The sequence below is a fragment of the Polyodon spathula genome, chromosome 25, assembly GCF_017654505.1.
Source record: "Polyodon spathula isolate WHYD16114869_AA chromosome 25, ASM1765450v1, whole genome shotgun sequence".
NCBI classification, from domain to species: Eukaryota; Metazoa; Chordata; class Actinopteri; order Acipenseriformes; family Polyodontidae; genus Polyodon; species Polyodon spathula.
Window position 1 is genome coordinate 5404434 of NC_054558.1, and position 15987 is coordinate 5420420.

Genomic DNA, 15987 nt, shown 5'->3' on the forward strand with positions numbered 1-15987 from the left:
CTACTGAGAGTAACATCACATCTGGTGCGTATTGCTGTACAGTACATCATAGCACAGTCTCTAGGAATAGCTTTGCATCCTGCTGTGTGTGCAATGGCAGTGCAGCAGAGTCAATGCAGTCCAGTCCACTCCAGTCCCTATCCCCTGTGTACTGACCTGTGCCGGTGTAGAAGCAGGTCTTGTGCATCTTGCACTTGAAGAGCTCCAAGCCGATGATGGCGTAGATGATAATCATGAAGAGGACCAGCAGGGCAATGTGCAGCAGAGGGACCATGGCTTTGATGATGGCATTGAGCACCACCTGCAGGCCTGGAGAGGAATGACCACCGCTTACAACACGGCAGCGCGTTTCATGACAAGCATCCCTAAATATATCACCCCCTGGTTCAACCAGACCCTGCTGTATCCCATGGTACAGATCTATAACTTCAGAGTCAGAGCCTCACGTGACTCTCAGACATCAAATCAACGACGAAGCAAAAGAACTCCACAGCATCACTGAATTTAGATGATAGACGGCAAAGAGGGAATAATACAAATATTTTTTAAAAATCATTAAAAAGGTCAATAGCATTTGAAAAATTTTCTGTATTTTAAGAACATTTAGAGAGACATGTGCTGCACACGCCCCTCCCCTCCCCTCCCAGCAATCCCAGTACTAGTGCTGTGTCTTACTGGGCACCCCCGAGACGAGGCGCAGCGGCCGCAGGACTCTGAACGCTCGCAGGGCCTTGACGTCGAAGCCGGCCCCCTTGCCCCCCACGGGGGTCTCGACTCCATCGATGAGGCTGATTGTCTCCAGAGCCACCGTGAACAGCCTGCCAGGAGGGGAGAGAGGGGCGAGGCATCGGTACACATTCAGCTGAAGGGCTCTCCCCAGAGCACAGCCTCACCTCAGAGGCAGAGCCGCGGGCTATACGGGAGGCATCGATCCTTTATTTGATCTTACCCAACAAACACGATGATGAAGTCCAGGATGTTCCAGCAGTTCCGCAGGTAGGCGTCCGGGTGGAACAGAAACCCATAGGCCACGATCTTCAGAAACGCTTCAATGGTGAAGACGATCAAAAAGATGTACTCCACTTTTTCCTGTGGAGGGATTTAAACAGTGAACAGCGAGGCAGCACGCAAGGCACTGGGATGTGAATTCATGTAATCAGCTGACCTTTTTACTTGAGGAAACCCCCCCCCCCCAAAAAAAAAGAACTATGGCACAAAAAAAAGACATCTTAATACAGGATTGGTCTCCTTCTGGTAGATTTGCTGTAGTTTCACATGGTCTGACAGCACCCAGTCCAGATTACAGCACAAGAATAAGAGGCAGAAGCAGCATCTTCTCATCTGTAGCGTTACCTTGGAGGTAACTGCACTATAAAATACAAACCAAGTGAACTGAATGGAAGTGGGGGTCCAGTGCCAGGGCAGGACTATAACAAGGTGTAAGAAAGCCTATTGAAAACATAGCAAAAAATACAGTAAAGTCTTACTGTACAAGGTGTAAGCGTGGCAAGCTTCTCAATGCACTTTGGTAAGCTCTATTCATCTCTATGATTCAGGTATGTTACTTGGCAGGGCTAGGGGTGTCTATGCTATAAGGTGCCTCCTCTCTCAGCCCCACTGTCAGCCCGGTCCTGTCAGTAACCTCCTTACATAAAACAGATTCCAGAGAGCGGGAGGCTGCGGCATTGTGCCTGCCAGCTAAACCAGTATTTAGATTCTCTGTCTTTTTCTCGCCAGTCCAATATATTTTTGAGCCCTGCTGAAAGTGCGCTGGCACGGTCTGCAGTCATGCACTGCACTTCAAACAATACCATTTTTGGTCTCCCTTTTGACTGGCTGTGTAAACGCAGGACTGCTCACTGAGCTGCTCTAGTGTAAGTAACAGCCGACAATAAAAAACACCTTCTAAATACGCCATACTTTATATATACAGTACATACATATAAACACACACAGTACCGGCACAGAGTAAGGCAACAGCAAATGACTTAGGACTAGGGGTGGGGATTGTATTGCCCTCTGTAACTCAGATCCTTTACTTACTATCTTGGAATAGATAATCCGCTTATAAGTATTTGAATGAGCAAGATATCTCACAAGACATGCAAACTGCATATCTGCCCTCGCCAGAGAGGCACTGCCAGGCTTCTGAATGCATTGATTAATGCAATCTGGAACGAAGGCTTTTCTGAATAGCAAACCAGCGTCCTGGCATGAGCTTGACGTGTGATTACAGGACAGCTTCTTGAGAGCAGAGCCAGCCTTGTTCTGTGCAGTGACCTCGTTCTCAGCCTGGCCCAGGGGAGGTTGGGTTTCGACGGGTCTGCAGGAGGCAGTGGGGCTGCTATGTGGGGAATGCCTCCCTCCCAAAACAGATTCGGATTTAAATGGGTACAGCCGACACTCGAGGTCACGCCCAGATGATCACAACGGAATTTTCCAGGACCCGCTAAAATGAGATTCAAATCTCACTGTGTTCTCATTCGGGTTAAACAATGAAGCACTGGAATTCCACTCCTGTGTGTTTTACTGCGCTTTGCTGTGCTTTTACCATAGTATACCACAGGACATCCCTATGAGCTTTGTTTCGCTTTGTAAAGTACAGCGGACATTATAAAGATGTGAAATGAGGTAACTGATAATCTGTCACACCTTGGCTTCAGGGGACGGGAGCATAAGGCCGGCAGAGAACAGAGGGGGGCTGGGAGGTGTGGAGAAGAGCTCAGCTCAGCCAGCATCCAGAGACTCCACCCGGGGGAGTGAATCACGAACCAGGCAATGATTAGGGGAACTTCTCAAACTTTTTAAAACGCAAGTAACCAATGTGGCTTGGGGATTTCTACCAGAGTTCTAGACTGGGGAAGCGTTTGGTTAAGAACGCATTGTATTTCGATTAGTGCTGAGCTCTGTTTTATGGTGACATCACGCTCCAAGCAGCGCATTGAATCGAAAGCTCTGTGTGACTAAAGAGAAAGGCATTAGAACAGAGTGAGGCAAGCGCACCTGTTCCTCTGGGTCACCTGGGCTCCACAGTGACAGGGTGACATGCATGACTCTCTTTACAGCCCCTGCAATGGTTATAAAGTCCATGTCCAGGTGGCAGTCACCCCGCTCACATGGTTGGTAACTGAGCTTCATGCAAGACCTCATCGCTAGGAACGCAATCCTGACGGCACTAGCTCACAAGCCCAAGCTGGGCTGCTTTAGCTAAGTCAGCTGTGCCGGTTTTATCCGTCAGCTCCCTTGTTTATAATGGGAGTGTTAACTGCTGTGCTCAGATAGATTGTCCACGCCAGGCAGGTATGCTCATTCCAACAGCTTTGTTTATTTGTACAGGAATAGTTTGCCATTATAATCCCAGTGTGCTACTCTGAAACCCCAGCAGAACCATTCGCAGTCCGCAGCAAGACCAGCAATGGCAGCACAGGGGATCTGAAACAAAGCCCCCCCTGACACAATGGAGTCCATGTGAATGATCTCAACACTGCAGCAAGAGGAGTTAACTTCAGATTCTGTGCCGAGGTACTCTCCAGTTCTAGCTGGCTGTCATAGACATATGCAACCTAGGCTAAACTCAGCCACAGTGTCTCTGCAGCAGAACAAGCCTGTGTCACTTTGGAAACAGGCTTCCTTTAGTTTTGCTGGCAGTACAGTGCTGTGCACTAGGTGGCGATGGTGCTCACTGATATAAAGGCACTGGCTGATCTACAGATGTCTATGGCTGGCAACTACAACTAAAGAGAAGTTCCCGTCAAAGCAACTTGAAACATAATAATAATAATAATAATATATAATAATAATAATAATAATAATAATAATAATAAGTAATACAACACTTAAGTAATTGTAAGAAACATGAATGGCAAGGAAGCAGTAGAGCTTGTCTGTTCCCCTTACTCCAAGCACACTGGAACTCACAGGGGCTCCTAACTTCCACTCTGTACTATAATCAGGTGCACTGCGTTGTGCTGCCTCTCTTTGCATTGCCTTTGAATCTCGAACTCCCACATTTGAATTGCTTTTTTCACAAAGTGCTGCATGTTGAAGCCTGGAGTAAGAGCTGCGACTCGCTGGGGCTCGGCAGCTGCTGGCCGGAGAGGGGATGAAAGTGTTTAGACTGGTTCAGGGTTCATTCCACTACAGAGACAGAGCCTGATTCTGTAAACAGCGGTGAGATTTCACAGAGCTACAGGCAACAGCTCAGCAACAGAGAGCTAACGCAGGCAGCCGGAGCGGAGTTTCAGAAAATGTCATTGGGGTACAATAAGCTCACCTGACTGAGTAACAGTGAATCAAATAAAAAGTGTGACCTGACACTGGCAAGAACGCATGAGCAAAGACAACTACGCGACATACAGTTAAACACACCTGGGATTATAATAACAGGGCACTGCCCTGAAGAAACCACACACACACACTGCACACACACACACACACACACACACACACACACACACACACACACACACACACACACACAGCACACACACACACACGCACACACACACACACACACACACACACACACACACACACACACACACACACACACACACACACACACACACACACACACACACACACACACACACACACACACACACACACACACACACACACACACACACACACACACACACACACACACACACACACACTGTGGTTTTGTGTGTTGTGTGTGCACAACACAGTGTGTGAACACACACACACACCACACACACACACACACACACACACACACACACACACACACACACACACACACACACACACACACACACACACACACACACACTGGGGTCAGGACTCACCAGGCTGACGTTGCCGTTGTTCGTGTCATCCTCTGGCATTGGCAGGAAGACAGCGAGGGCCACACAGTTGGCAAAGATGGTCAGTAAGATAATAATCTCAAAGGGTCTGGCAGTGCAGGTGAAGGAGAACTTGAAACAGGTGAAACAGCAGCAGCAAAGCACAAGTACAGCCTCTCTCATTCACATATCTACTTGCCTGTGATTTAAGATCAGCTGGCTCTTCCAGTTCCAGTGAGCACTGGAGCTCAGCTGAACCTGTCTGCATCAGGATCGATGATCATTCAGAACTGGAGTTTCTAAAACAACATGATGGGCTTTCTTCACAGAGCATTCACCCCACAGCTAAGCTTGCAGCTTTCGTATGTAAAAGGAAACGCAAACTGCATTTAAGCAGCTATTGTACTTCAAACTTCTGTTTAGAACCACAGAGCATCTCTTCATTCAAATTGGCAACCTTATCCTAACTTCAGCTGAAACCCTTACCCCCACTATAATGCTATTCAAACTTAAACCAGCCACAGTAAACAAGAGTCACAGTTATAGCACTAAGAAGCTCATCTTCCAGGAGTGCGCTTTGTTTATATATCAAATACATAAAAACCGCACGGGGAATAATGAAACGCACACCGCACCTGACTCAGACAGAACTGAACTACACTCCCCACAATGCACTGTGCACCGATGTGACGCTGCGAGCAGGATGCTTCAGGTGAAGGTGGCGCTGGGGCTTGTGATCCTGGCTCTCAGGTGCTTTTCCCCGTGGCTATGCTCTGCTTTTACCATCGTTTACCCTGGTTTGCCGTGTTTGTTCGTGTGCTTTACGGTACCTGGCAATACTTCATAATGCTTACCTACGACTTATGCATTTATTTTGTACTCCATGCTTTCAGTAGCAATTAGTATATGATTATATACACGTTTGTGAATGAATGAATATATACAGTGGTCCAGTAGGGTTTACTGCACTATTGTAAGACGTTTTAAAGGATCTCCTGTAAACTTTGCCTCATATCAAAGTGTCGCTATCCACAACTGTTACACGTATGCGTGTGTTTCTAATGTATGTTACCGGTAATACCTGAGATTTCTACCGCCGTACTACCCGTTCTGACCACATGGTGGCAGAGCGGAGCCCAACATTCCCCTGCCTGTTGAGTTCAGAGCCTTGATTTAGAAGGTGACGGAGAGCGACAGCTGCCGAGCCCCAGAATATCCGCTCCATTCTGGCGTTTAAATATATATAAAAAACACGCACAACTTCTATCAGCATCGCTCATGTTTTCTAAGAAAGACTGCTCCCTCATTCGGTTTACTTTCATAACTAAACACAATCTTATAAAACAACGCGGGCTGCAGTGACTGTCCCGTCGCCACAGATGTGTTTGATAACATCGCAGTCCAGCGTGCGCAGCTAAACTATCTTAACTCGAGTTTAAATACTGGTGGCCGCAGCTCTATTATTATAGCCAGCACACGAACTTCACTGTTGTGTTGATATATAATCTTTCATCTTCTTCTCATACTTTTTTTTTTGGTGGGAGAAAATAATATTAATAATAAATAATATTAAAAAAAAAAAAAAAAACTGTCTCTTTTTAGTTTTAAAATTTGGAAAATTTTCCACCCTGATAATAATAATAATAATAATAATAATAATAATAATAATAAAAGAAGACCAGTATTTTGACCAGTCCTTTGAAGCCAGAAATCTTCCCTTCCAGTAGATCGGGGTTTGTTGAAAAGCTCAACGTGGAAGGATACTTCCACTCCACGATGCTGATGCAGGCTTTCCTGAAGGGGTTGTCCAGGGTGAGGCAACACAGCGCCCGGGCTGGCCTGGGGTTCCCCGCGCATGCTTGTTTCTTCAGTTTTTCTTTCAGTTTCTTCCTCTGAAGGGAGTCCATTTCCTGGGCAGTAACCTTGGCGTTGGGCTCCATGCTGGCTGTCTCAGAAAAAAAATAAATAAATCAAAAATTCGAACCCTTGCTTCCCCCACAACCACCTTTCCCCTACTGTCACGCTGCTCTTTATCAGTCCCTGCGCCTCCGAGGATGAGAAGCTCCTCTCTCTCTTGCCCCCTCTCTCCCGCTGTCCCTCTCAGAAGCAAGGTCTACTGGAGAACCTTTCTGCTGAGCTGGTTTCTCAGAGGGTAAAACAACACCGCGCCTGTAAGAGCTGGAGCAGTTGCTGCAGTAGCCTGTGCTCTGGTAGCATGGTTTAAATTTAGACACACACACACACAGAGCAGTGGAGAGGAGCGAGGGAGTTGCAGAGGGGCTGAGTCCAGGATCCTGAGGCAGCAGGAAAGTAAAGAACTGCAGCTGTCGCTAACTCGTCCTGGCAACTTCCAACGACCAAACACCCTTCTAACAGGCACAGAGCACAGAGACAGAGAGAGAGAGAGTAACGGTCAGAAAGGAAGGGAGCAAAAGATTTACAAAAGCGAGAGATAGGGGGAGGGATAGATGAAGGGAGAGAGAGTAACATACAGGTGAGTGTAACGGTGAGACTGTGGCCCTGATGAGGGAACCTGAATGAGGGAACGCTCTGGCGCTGATGAGGGAATACTGATGAGGGCGTTGATGAGGGAACGCTCTGGCCCTGATGAGGGAACGCTCTGGCGCTGATGAGGGAACGCTCTGGCCCTGATGAGGGAACGCTCTGGCGCTGATGAGGGAACGCTCTGGCGCTGATGAGGGAACGCTCTGGCCCTGATGAGGGAACGCTCTGGCGCTGATGAGGGAACGCTCTGGCCCTGATGAGGGAACGCTCTGGCGCTGATGAGGGAACGCTCTGGCCCTGATGAGGGAACGCTCTGGCGCTGATGAGGGAACGCTCTGGCGTTGATGAGGGAACGCTCTGGCGCTGATGAGGGAACGCTCTGGCCCTGATGAGGGAACGCTCTGGCGTTGATGAGGGAACGCTCTGGCGTTGATGAGTGAACGCTCTGGCGCTGATGAGGGAACGCTCTGGCACTGATCCCTGAACGCTCTGGCGTTGATGAGGGAACGCTCTGGCGCTGATGAGGGAACGCTCTGGCGTTGATGAGGGAACGCTCTGGCGTTGATGAGGGAACGCTCTGGCGCTGATGAGGGAACGCTCTGGCGCTGATGAGGGAACGCTCTGGCGTTGATGATGAGGGAACGCTCTGGCGTTGATGAGGGAACGCTCTGGCGTTGATGAGGGAACGCTCTGGCGTTGATGAGGGAATTGATGAGGGAACGCTCTGGCGTTGATGAGGGAACGTCTGGCGTTGATGAGAACGCTCTGGCGTTGGAGGGAACGCTCTGGCGCTGATGAGGGAACGCTCTGGCGTTGATGAGGGAACGCTCTGGCGCTGATGAGGGAACGCTCTGGCGTTGATGAGGGAACGCTCTGGCGTTGATGAGGGAACGCTCTGGCGTTGATGAGGGAACGCTCTGGCGCTGATGAGGGAACGCTCTGGCGTTGATGAGGAACGCTCTGGCGTTGATGAGGGAACGCTCTGGCGCTGATGAGGGAACGCTCTGGCGTTGATGAGGGAACGCTCTGGCGTTGATGACGGAACGCTCTGGCGTTGATGACGGAACGCTCTGGCGTTGATGACGGAACGCTCTGGCCCTGGTCTCTCTTTGGATTGCCAGCGCGTATTGATTCCCATCAGTGTGATGTTAACAGTGAGAGGGTTCGCCCCGAGCACTTCCCTGCTCGTCTCGTTATTATCGCATTGCTTTGAAACGTGACAGATGTTTTTTTCTTTTCAGATGGAAAACAGTGCAAAAAAAAAAGAATGGAATGGAATGGAAAAGCTCAAAAGTGTGCCTACCTTGTTTGTTGCCAGTCATGTTGCATTTAAACAAAAAAATTTTACCACAAAAAAATGGTGCATATTTCACTTCAGTCTAAAGCCCTTGGTAAGTCCAGCCCTGCAATCCTAGTCGTTTCTTCCGGTTGTGAAACTCTGGAGCGGACGCTTGGCAAGCCTGCTGCGATGTCTTGCTTGTACGCTAACCTGACAGAAAGAGATGGGGCCCCTTTAAATCCCCAGTCAGGAGCGTGTGTCGCTGTCTGGCTGTTATTTATGATTCTCCCTCCCTGGCATGTGGAAGAAATGAACTGAGGCTCAAACAAACTCCAGTGTAAACCACTCGTGCATTAAAAAAAAGCCTTTTCAGGTTCTGAATTTACCCTGCTCTTCACGTCAGACACAGCAACTACCCTGTCAGTTTCAGAACTACCCTGGAATATATTATGATCAGGAGCCGTGCCAGGAACTGGAGCGACGACCTCCCTAATGAACTGTCCCTCCCTTATATAGCAGCTGCATTGTGAACAGCTCCCGGGTAGGTGACTTATTGACGCTGGGATGGGGGCGCTCCCTTACTCAGGGACTTGACGTTGCTCACATTCCTGGCTCCTGTGCATTTCACTAATCTAAACAAGGGGGTTTCTGAAACTCAGGGCTGAACTAGCAGGGCTTCCGATCCCAAAGACATTAAACTTACTGAGCTCCTGCCTGATGTGTGGACACTGGGTATCATACCTCAAGGAGTGCCTTTAACACAATCATAGTGAATGGATCAAAGCTGGGATCTGGAAGACAGTTTGGCACATGTTTTATGAGGTGATGATTATCAATAGGAGGGTATATTTAGCGTACATACCTGCAATAATTCAACAGTCCCAATAATTGATGGAGGATGACCATGTCCAGGACCAGGTTGAGTTTTGTACTAAAATATTATTTTGTAGTGTCTGGTCTTATGGGATCAGCAAGACTTTAAACATTGCAGGATCTCTGTATGTGTAAAACATGCAAGACTGTGCACTACGATTTCATTTACACCCAGTAAAGCCTCTCTTTCTGTACTTGAGCTCCCTCTGGTGGATAACAGAGGCAGGGCGTGTGAGTGGAGTTTCATGTCTTGGGTCTATACTGTTTATCCATTCCTGACAGGGCATCAGCAAAAGGCAACCACACAGCGCTTGTTTTTAAAACACGTTTTATTAGAAATTGCTTTGCAGCAGAAGGAACGCCCTTGCTTTCTACTTTCTAGGACAGTTCTACACACACAAAAAGAAATACCAAACTTTGGGTAAAGTGCAAAAGAAGCATGCAAATTCAATAATTAAAAAAGATACAAATTAAATTAAATATTTTGCACCAGCAGCAAGATACACAGTGTTTTCAAATATAAAAAAAAAAATAATAATAACCACAAACCGTTGTGACAGACATGATAAAACTCTCTCTCTCTCTCACACACACGGATTTAGCAATGAGAAGTATATGGTTTGAAAGTCTACAGGGAAAGGCTTAGTCCTGAATAAAGCTGGTAGGAAGCAGCTCTTCCAAGATGCAGAACCCATGTTTGGGTGCAACCAGCATTCCAGTGGACTCTGTGTCACTAACACACACACATACCTTAGCTAGGATGCAAAGCCAACCGACAGACCAGTGGAAAGCAGGTTGAAGTTACAATTCTTGTAGAAAAGCCTCACGGTTTATTTGAAGGAGTTTACCAGCGATTAGCTTTCTTACGAGAGCTGGATTTTCAGCAGGGGGGGGTTATTGTTGCCGGTTCTTTTTTTGGAAATCCCTCCACCATGTTGCCCCAGGAGGAACATTCTAAAAGATCTGAACGACAGGCCCTAGTTCATGCCTCTAGCCTCCTCTGATTCCTAGCGGCCGTTTCATCCCAGAACTTCCTCTAGTCGATGCTGAAATGATCCCTGGAGACCCAGACCCTCACCCCTTAATTCATTTCAAACATGCTTCCCTGGTTTCATTTGAACCCGGGTTCACTACAGTGTTGGCTGGCTCACAGTGAGATGATCTAGCCTGTTCTGCTGTGCTGGAACAGACTCCAGCAGTGCTAAAGCAAGCGTAGCTTCGCGTTCCTGTCTCCTACGACTGGCTGCAGCGCAGAGTTCGGATGTGTGGTCTGCCTGTATAAAACATCGTACACCGCGGAGCCCAGGAGCCTCCTAGTTCACAGACTCCTCCGACTCGCAGAAGGGGGATGAAGAGGCGGATGACAGATTCTGCGATTCCCCGTCGCTGTTTGGGAGGGGCTCTGTTGAATTGGCCCTGGTGTTTCTGGAAGCCTTGCTGTTTTGCTCCTCTGCCTCGGGCTCCCGTCCCAAGCCCCTGGTGGGTGTTCTGCTCACCAGCTCCTGCAGGTACTTGATGTATTGGATAGCTGCCCGTAGAGTCTCCACTTTGCTGAGCCTTTTCTCAGACTCGGCACCGGGCAGGTGGCCCCTCAGACGGGCGTAGCCCTCGTTCACGCACTTGACTCGCTGGCGCTCGCGCTCGTTGCGCTTCTGGATGAAAGCGGGCTCAAAGGGGCATTCGTACACGCCGAAGTGCCCGTGGAACGGGACGTAGGGAAACAGGGCGCCCGGGTAGGACGCGTCGTAGTAGCCAGGGTCGACGTTAGCGGGGTACAGCAAGAAGGGCACGTGCGCCAGGGGGTCCCCCTGCCCCCCGGCAGGGCGGTGTGGGTGCGGGTGGTGGTGTGATTGGACGTGACCACCAGAGGGTGCTATCCCGTACTGCACACAGTTCGCAGGGACCACGCTGTGTCTGCACTCCAGCAGTGTGCGCGGGAAGCCACTGTTCATCCTGACTGGCAAGCAAAGAGATTCAGTGGATTGATGCAGCACTTCGCTTTTTTTTTTTTTAACGCAGGGACCTCCTCTGATATATCTATAGTAATACCTGCCGTCACACCAACGTGATCATATTTAATTAGAACTACAAACAGCTGCGAGCAGTTCAGCAGGATTTCAGCACCTCCTTGACATCAAACAAAGTCTCCTTACGCTGGCTCTGTGAAAAGAAAACACAGGTTAAGCGTTTTACACATAAAGAGTTTATTATTACAAAGGCAGCGAGCTGCGATGAAAGAGGGCAGCTATCCTGAAACAGTCTTCATAAACAATACAGTCTTAAATTACCCGTACTCTTTTACAACAGAAGACTATTCCACCTTCCTGCTGGCTAAACGCGTTACCCAGATCCCTTCAAATGAATTACGGGAGGCAGGCTGATCCCCTGACATGCATTCTGTAATTTATAGAAGATGCATCTCCCAGCCGCGTGCACGTTTCAGTCAAGACAGGCAAGACAGCATATCTTTTTTTCACAGTATAGCCATTTTTAAATACATTTTAAAAATACCGTAACGCCTTTCAACTTTAGAAAAATCAAAGCAGTTTTAACAGGGTTATCAAAGAAGCTAGATACTTTTAATTATACCTTTTTCATTATAAAAGTTCTGCCCTGTGACTGACAGCTTTGTGAAAATCACAGGAATTTCCCTGGCTTGCTCCCCGAGCCCTCTAACCAAGTTTCGGGCGTGCTAATCAGAGTGCGGAGAGAATGTCAAAAACATCACAAGATCTGAGCCCTGCTTCTTCATCATATTAAAGGGGAAGTGTACATATTCAGTCCAGTTTAACACCTTGTAAAACTCAACAGTTACAACAGCGTAGCCTTTCAGCACACGTGTGCACCATTTGCTATCCCCTATAAAGCTACACAATACATTTAACACAATTGCTTTGCAGTTTGCAATGCTTATATCAATCTGTTTGGCATCGTCTACCGTGCTTCACTGGAGTCGTCTATGATTTTCCAACAGGATACTGACAGCACTCTGAAGGGATCGGGTGCTCACTGGCACATATAAAAACCTTTGCAACGAGATATTAAAATGGTTCTGGATACCAGTGCCTCCTCCCATAGATATTCCAGTTATTTTGCAAACTGTGTTGCAACGCACAGCACTTTGAATTGAACAGAGTATGTACACGAAGGCAAGCTGCAAAATGACAGTGCAGACTGACCATGGCACACAAGAGAGGATCAGTAACAGATAAGAATACAGTGAGCTTGGTTTCAGGAGACTGGGTTTCAGGCCACTGCAGGGCACACCAGGGGAGCCCTGGGGTTTGATACGATTGCCTCAGGCTAGTTCTCCTGGAACCAGGTTTCAAGCTGCTGTTCCTGTAAAAGTGGCTTTGTGTTCCTTCAGCTTCATATTGGAAGCCCTGCTGCTGTGAATAGTGTGTGTGTGGGAACGCAAGGTTGGCAGGGACGGGGTTAAATCCATCCCTGCCAGCAATCACAGGGATGGCCATTCTCCAGCTAGGTACTGCATGCTAACTGGAGAGTCAGCGCATGTATAAAAGGAAGCAGAATCTTATTTGAGAATCTTAATAGAATCGTACTGTGATCCTTGCATTGTTGTGCTACGTTGTAGCGTTGTGTTCTTTTTATTTCGGCCCTCGTACTGTGCTGTTCCTGCTTGTTTGGTTCCTGCTTGTGCTGTTGCTGCTGTGAAGCAGATTGTAAAGAGAGGATCACAGAGGATTTATTTGATTGATTTTGAGAACTGGAGCAGTGTGGCTTTACCTCACTGGAAGTTAACTGGAACATGCCCTGCAACGCACTGGATCTGCAGTTTAACTGCACTGCGCTTGCATTCAGAACCAAAACAAAGGCTTCCTTTGCTGACATGCTGGTGCCTCACATGAATCTTCTACTCCTTTGCACGCATTCGTTATTAAATTTTGCAATGCTCTGAAATTCTTTTTTCACTTCTCTGGATTCTTATGGATTATTTTGCAGTTTAATTATATACCCCCCCCCAAATAATAATAATAAGAATGCCATCCTTACCTTCAGTTTGTCAGCTATGGTGTGTTGATTCTGTTCAGTTGTGCTCAGGGTGCAGTCAGCTGTAGATGCATTCACTCCTTATTGGTCACAGTGTTGAGTGCAGTGCATGTGAGGAGAGTGAGTGAGTGAGTGAGCGAGCCCTTTGCTATCCTGTGTGGCTGACAGTCCCAGTCCAGGCTCCTCACAGCTCTGCAGATCGCATCTCTCCTGCTGCAGGTTTGATGTTCCCTTCCCTGTCAGATCTCAAGTCTAGGTGCTTACCTGGCTTACCTGATCCAACTTCAAACAGAGGCACGCCCCGGGGAGGGGGGGGGGATTCAAAACAGGTAGAGGAAAGAAGAGGAAGGAGGAGACATATCTGGGTAGGGACTGGTGAATATGTGCCTGCAGTACATGCAAACGTAGATACACAGGCTGCAGAGATTAATAATAATAATTATTATTATTATTATTTGTTTCTTAGCAGACACCCTTATCCAGGGAGACTTACAGATGTTACAAAGTATCACATTACAGATAAGAGCAGTTATAGAGTTCAATCAGATCAGCAGTAAGAGCCAGAAAAAATAAAAAATACAGCGAATAATTACATTTGAGAGCGATCACGACAGAGCAGTTAAACTAAGGAGTAAATTCTGTTAAGAGCAAGTAGTCAGAACAATAAACGAATAAGGACGATTTCAAACAAGAGCAATTACAGACAAGCGTGAATAGGGTTACCTTTAAGAGTAAAATCAAATACAAGAGACAGGACATATAACTGTGATTGAGAGCAGTAGTGGAATACAGCCGAGCGTGGAGCAGTTCAGCGCCAGCACAAGCTGATGCAAGTACTGATGCAGCTGGGTGCCATGTAGTCCAGTCTGGAGCTGTGAGGTTCACAGGTGTTGTCTGAACAGGTGTGTCTTGAGGAGGCGCTGGAAGGGGGTCAGCGACCGAGCAGTCCTGATAATGACTTTAAAGGCTGGTGGTGTTAAGATCTGCCATGGTCTAGATCATTAAAATAGACCCCAGTGCCAGGTAGTGGGCAAGGCAGAGAGTGGAGCGGTCAACACAAACCGAAGCAGTCAGTGCTTCTACTGGAAATCTAACTGGTAGTAAAATCTTCATATATATTGTGGCTTTCTGTGGCTATCCGGCTGTGGGAGGAAACAGAGATGTGAAAGCCACTAATTCCACATTCTGTATCCCAAGAGGAGAGGAAATCGCACTGGAATTATCACACGGGACGAGCTTAGACAGTCAGGAGTCTGCTCCACTCCCACTGGTAAAGCACGCTGGTAAGCTGCCTGCACAAGCGAAGCGGGGATTATGAGGTTTCATGTCTGCCGTTTAGAAGACAGAGAAGGAGGAGGAGGCAGGAGAGCGTGGCTCATTCTGCAAAGGACAGCTGGAGGGTTTGCAGCCTGCACTGATGAGACGAGACCACTGAAGATCAAACCTGCAGAGATAAAAGCGCGGAAAACAGCCGCTCGGTCCACAGCCCCCCCCTCCCTCCTCACGTTTAGAGGTGCTTTGTATTTCAGAGTATTAACCCAAGGAGACTGGAGCACGACTATGAACTCTGAGCTCCTTCGTTTCATTGCACGAGTCAGAGCACTTCAGATCATCGTTTCATGTTTTACAGCTTCACCTGTACAAACCAACCATCCTTGTCTTAAAATAGACCAGCAGCAAATATCTTCAAAACAGCCCCTGATACCCGAGACTTCAGAGCGATGCTGTTATTGCTGTAATCCCAGCTTTAAAGCCACGATTAAGCAGTCTGGCAGGCCCGGGGTGACTTGTAATTACCAGCGGTACCATAAACAAGATTTTATTTCCAGAACAGTACCGGACAAGCCGGGACTCGCTGCCGCCGCGCTTTCAACCCACAGCCCGCTTTCATCTCTGCTACACCTGAAAAGAGCTTCCACTTCTACACACATACACTTAAAACAGAAGAATTAGCATTTTATCACAAAAATAACAAATGATACAACACCCAGAGGCAGCTGTTTCCAGGTGTAGTGCTAGGCAGGGAAGAGCCTGCTTAGTAAGGAACACACGCTGGTCTGAACGATGGATCTAAACACCCGCGTGGTTAAACCACTGAAAGAAACGAACACACACACATCTCCACGTTGCACTCTCGATGCTTGATTTTCAATGTTTAAAACGCTGTAGTTAATTAGATCCGACATTGTTTAGATCAACTGAACTGTTTATTAAAATAATAATAATAATAATAATAATAATAATAATAATAATAATAATAATAATAATAATAATAATAATAATAATAAATCAAAAACACTTACTGACTTCAGACAACGGAACAGAGAATGTGTTTCTTAGTTCTTAGATTTTACAGAAATTCTACAAAAACTCCAGAGTCTTTCAAATACACCCAGCGTTTATTGTAGTATCCACAACATATTATAAAGCCAGAAATCGTGCAATTTTTTGGACCATTACAAAATTAACTTGGTGTCATAATCGACATTTCATATGAACCAGGTATCTGTC

The 15987-nt window shown here is 47.3% G+C and overlaps 2 protein-coding genes across 4 annotated transcripts in view; both read right to left on the minus strand.

Moving 5' to 3' along the window:
* The window catches only part of LOC121299863 (voltage-dependent L-type calcium channel subunit alpha-1S-like), a 31183-nt gene extending 24149 nt beyond the window's left edge, over positions 1-7034 (minus strand). Inside the window, exons 1-5 of one of the 3 annotated variants that reach the window (XM_041228027.1) lie at positions 6573-7029; positions 4812-4917; positions 950-1089; positions 676-818; positions 157-309 (exon numbers count right to left, since the gene is read on the minus strand). In XM_041228027.1, coding sequence (XP_041083961.1) covers positions 157-309; positions 676-818; positions 950-1089; positions 4812-4917; positions 6573-6748 — 718 coding nt within the window. In that variant the 5' untranslated portion in view covers positions 6749-7029. Of the gene's footprint in view, positions 1-156; positions 310-675; positions 819-949; positions 1090-4811; positions 4918-6572 lie in introns of all 3 variants that reach the window. The other 2 variants (XM_041228028.1, XM_041228029.1) reach the window with 2 other exon arrangements.
* A 2742-nt stretch (positions 7035-9776) lies between these two features.
* LOC121299657 (achaete-scute homolog 5-like) lies at positions 9777-13941 on the minus strand. Its single transcript, XM_041227540.1, has 2 exons — positions 13480-13941; positions 9777-11625 (listed from the first exon to the last, which is right to left on the minus strand). The coding sequence occupies exon 2, from the start codon at positions 11415-11417 to the stop codon at positions 10779-10781; it is 639 nt and encodes a 212-aa protein (XP_041083474.1). The 5' UTR covers positions 11418-11625; positions 13480-13941; the 3' UTR covers positions 9777-10778.
* Between the last annotated feature and the right edge of the window lie 2046 nt (positions 13942-15987).

Coding starts and splice junctions, on each gene's coding strand:
- LOC121299657 (XM_041227540.1), bottom strand. CDS start 11,417: ATGAACAGTGGCTTCCCGCGCACACTGCTGGAGTGCAGACACAGCGTG.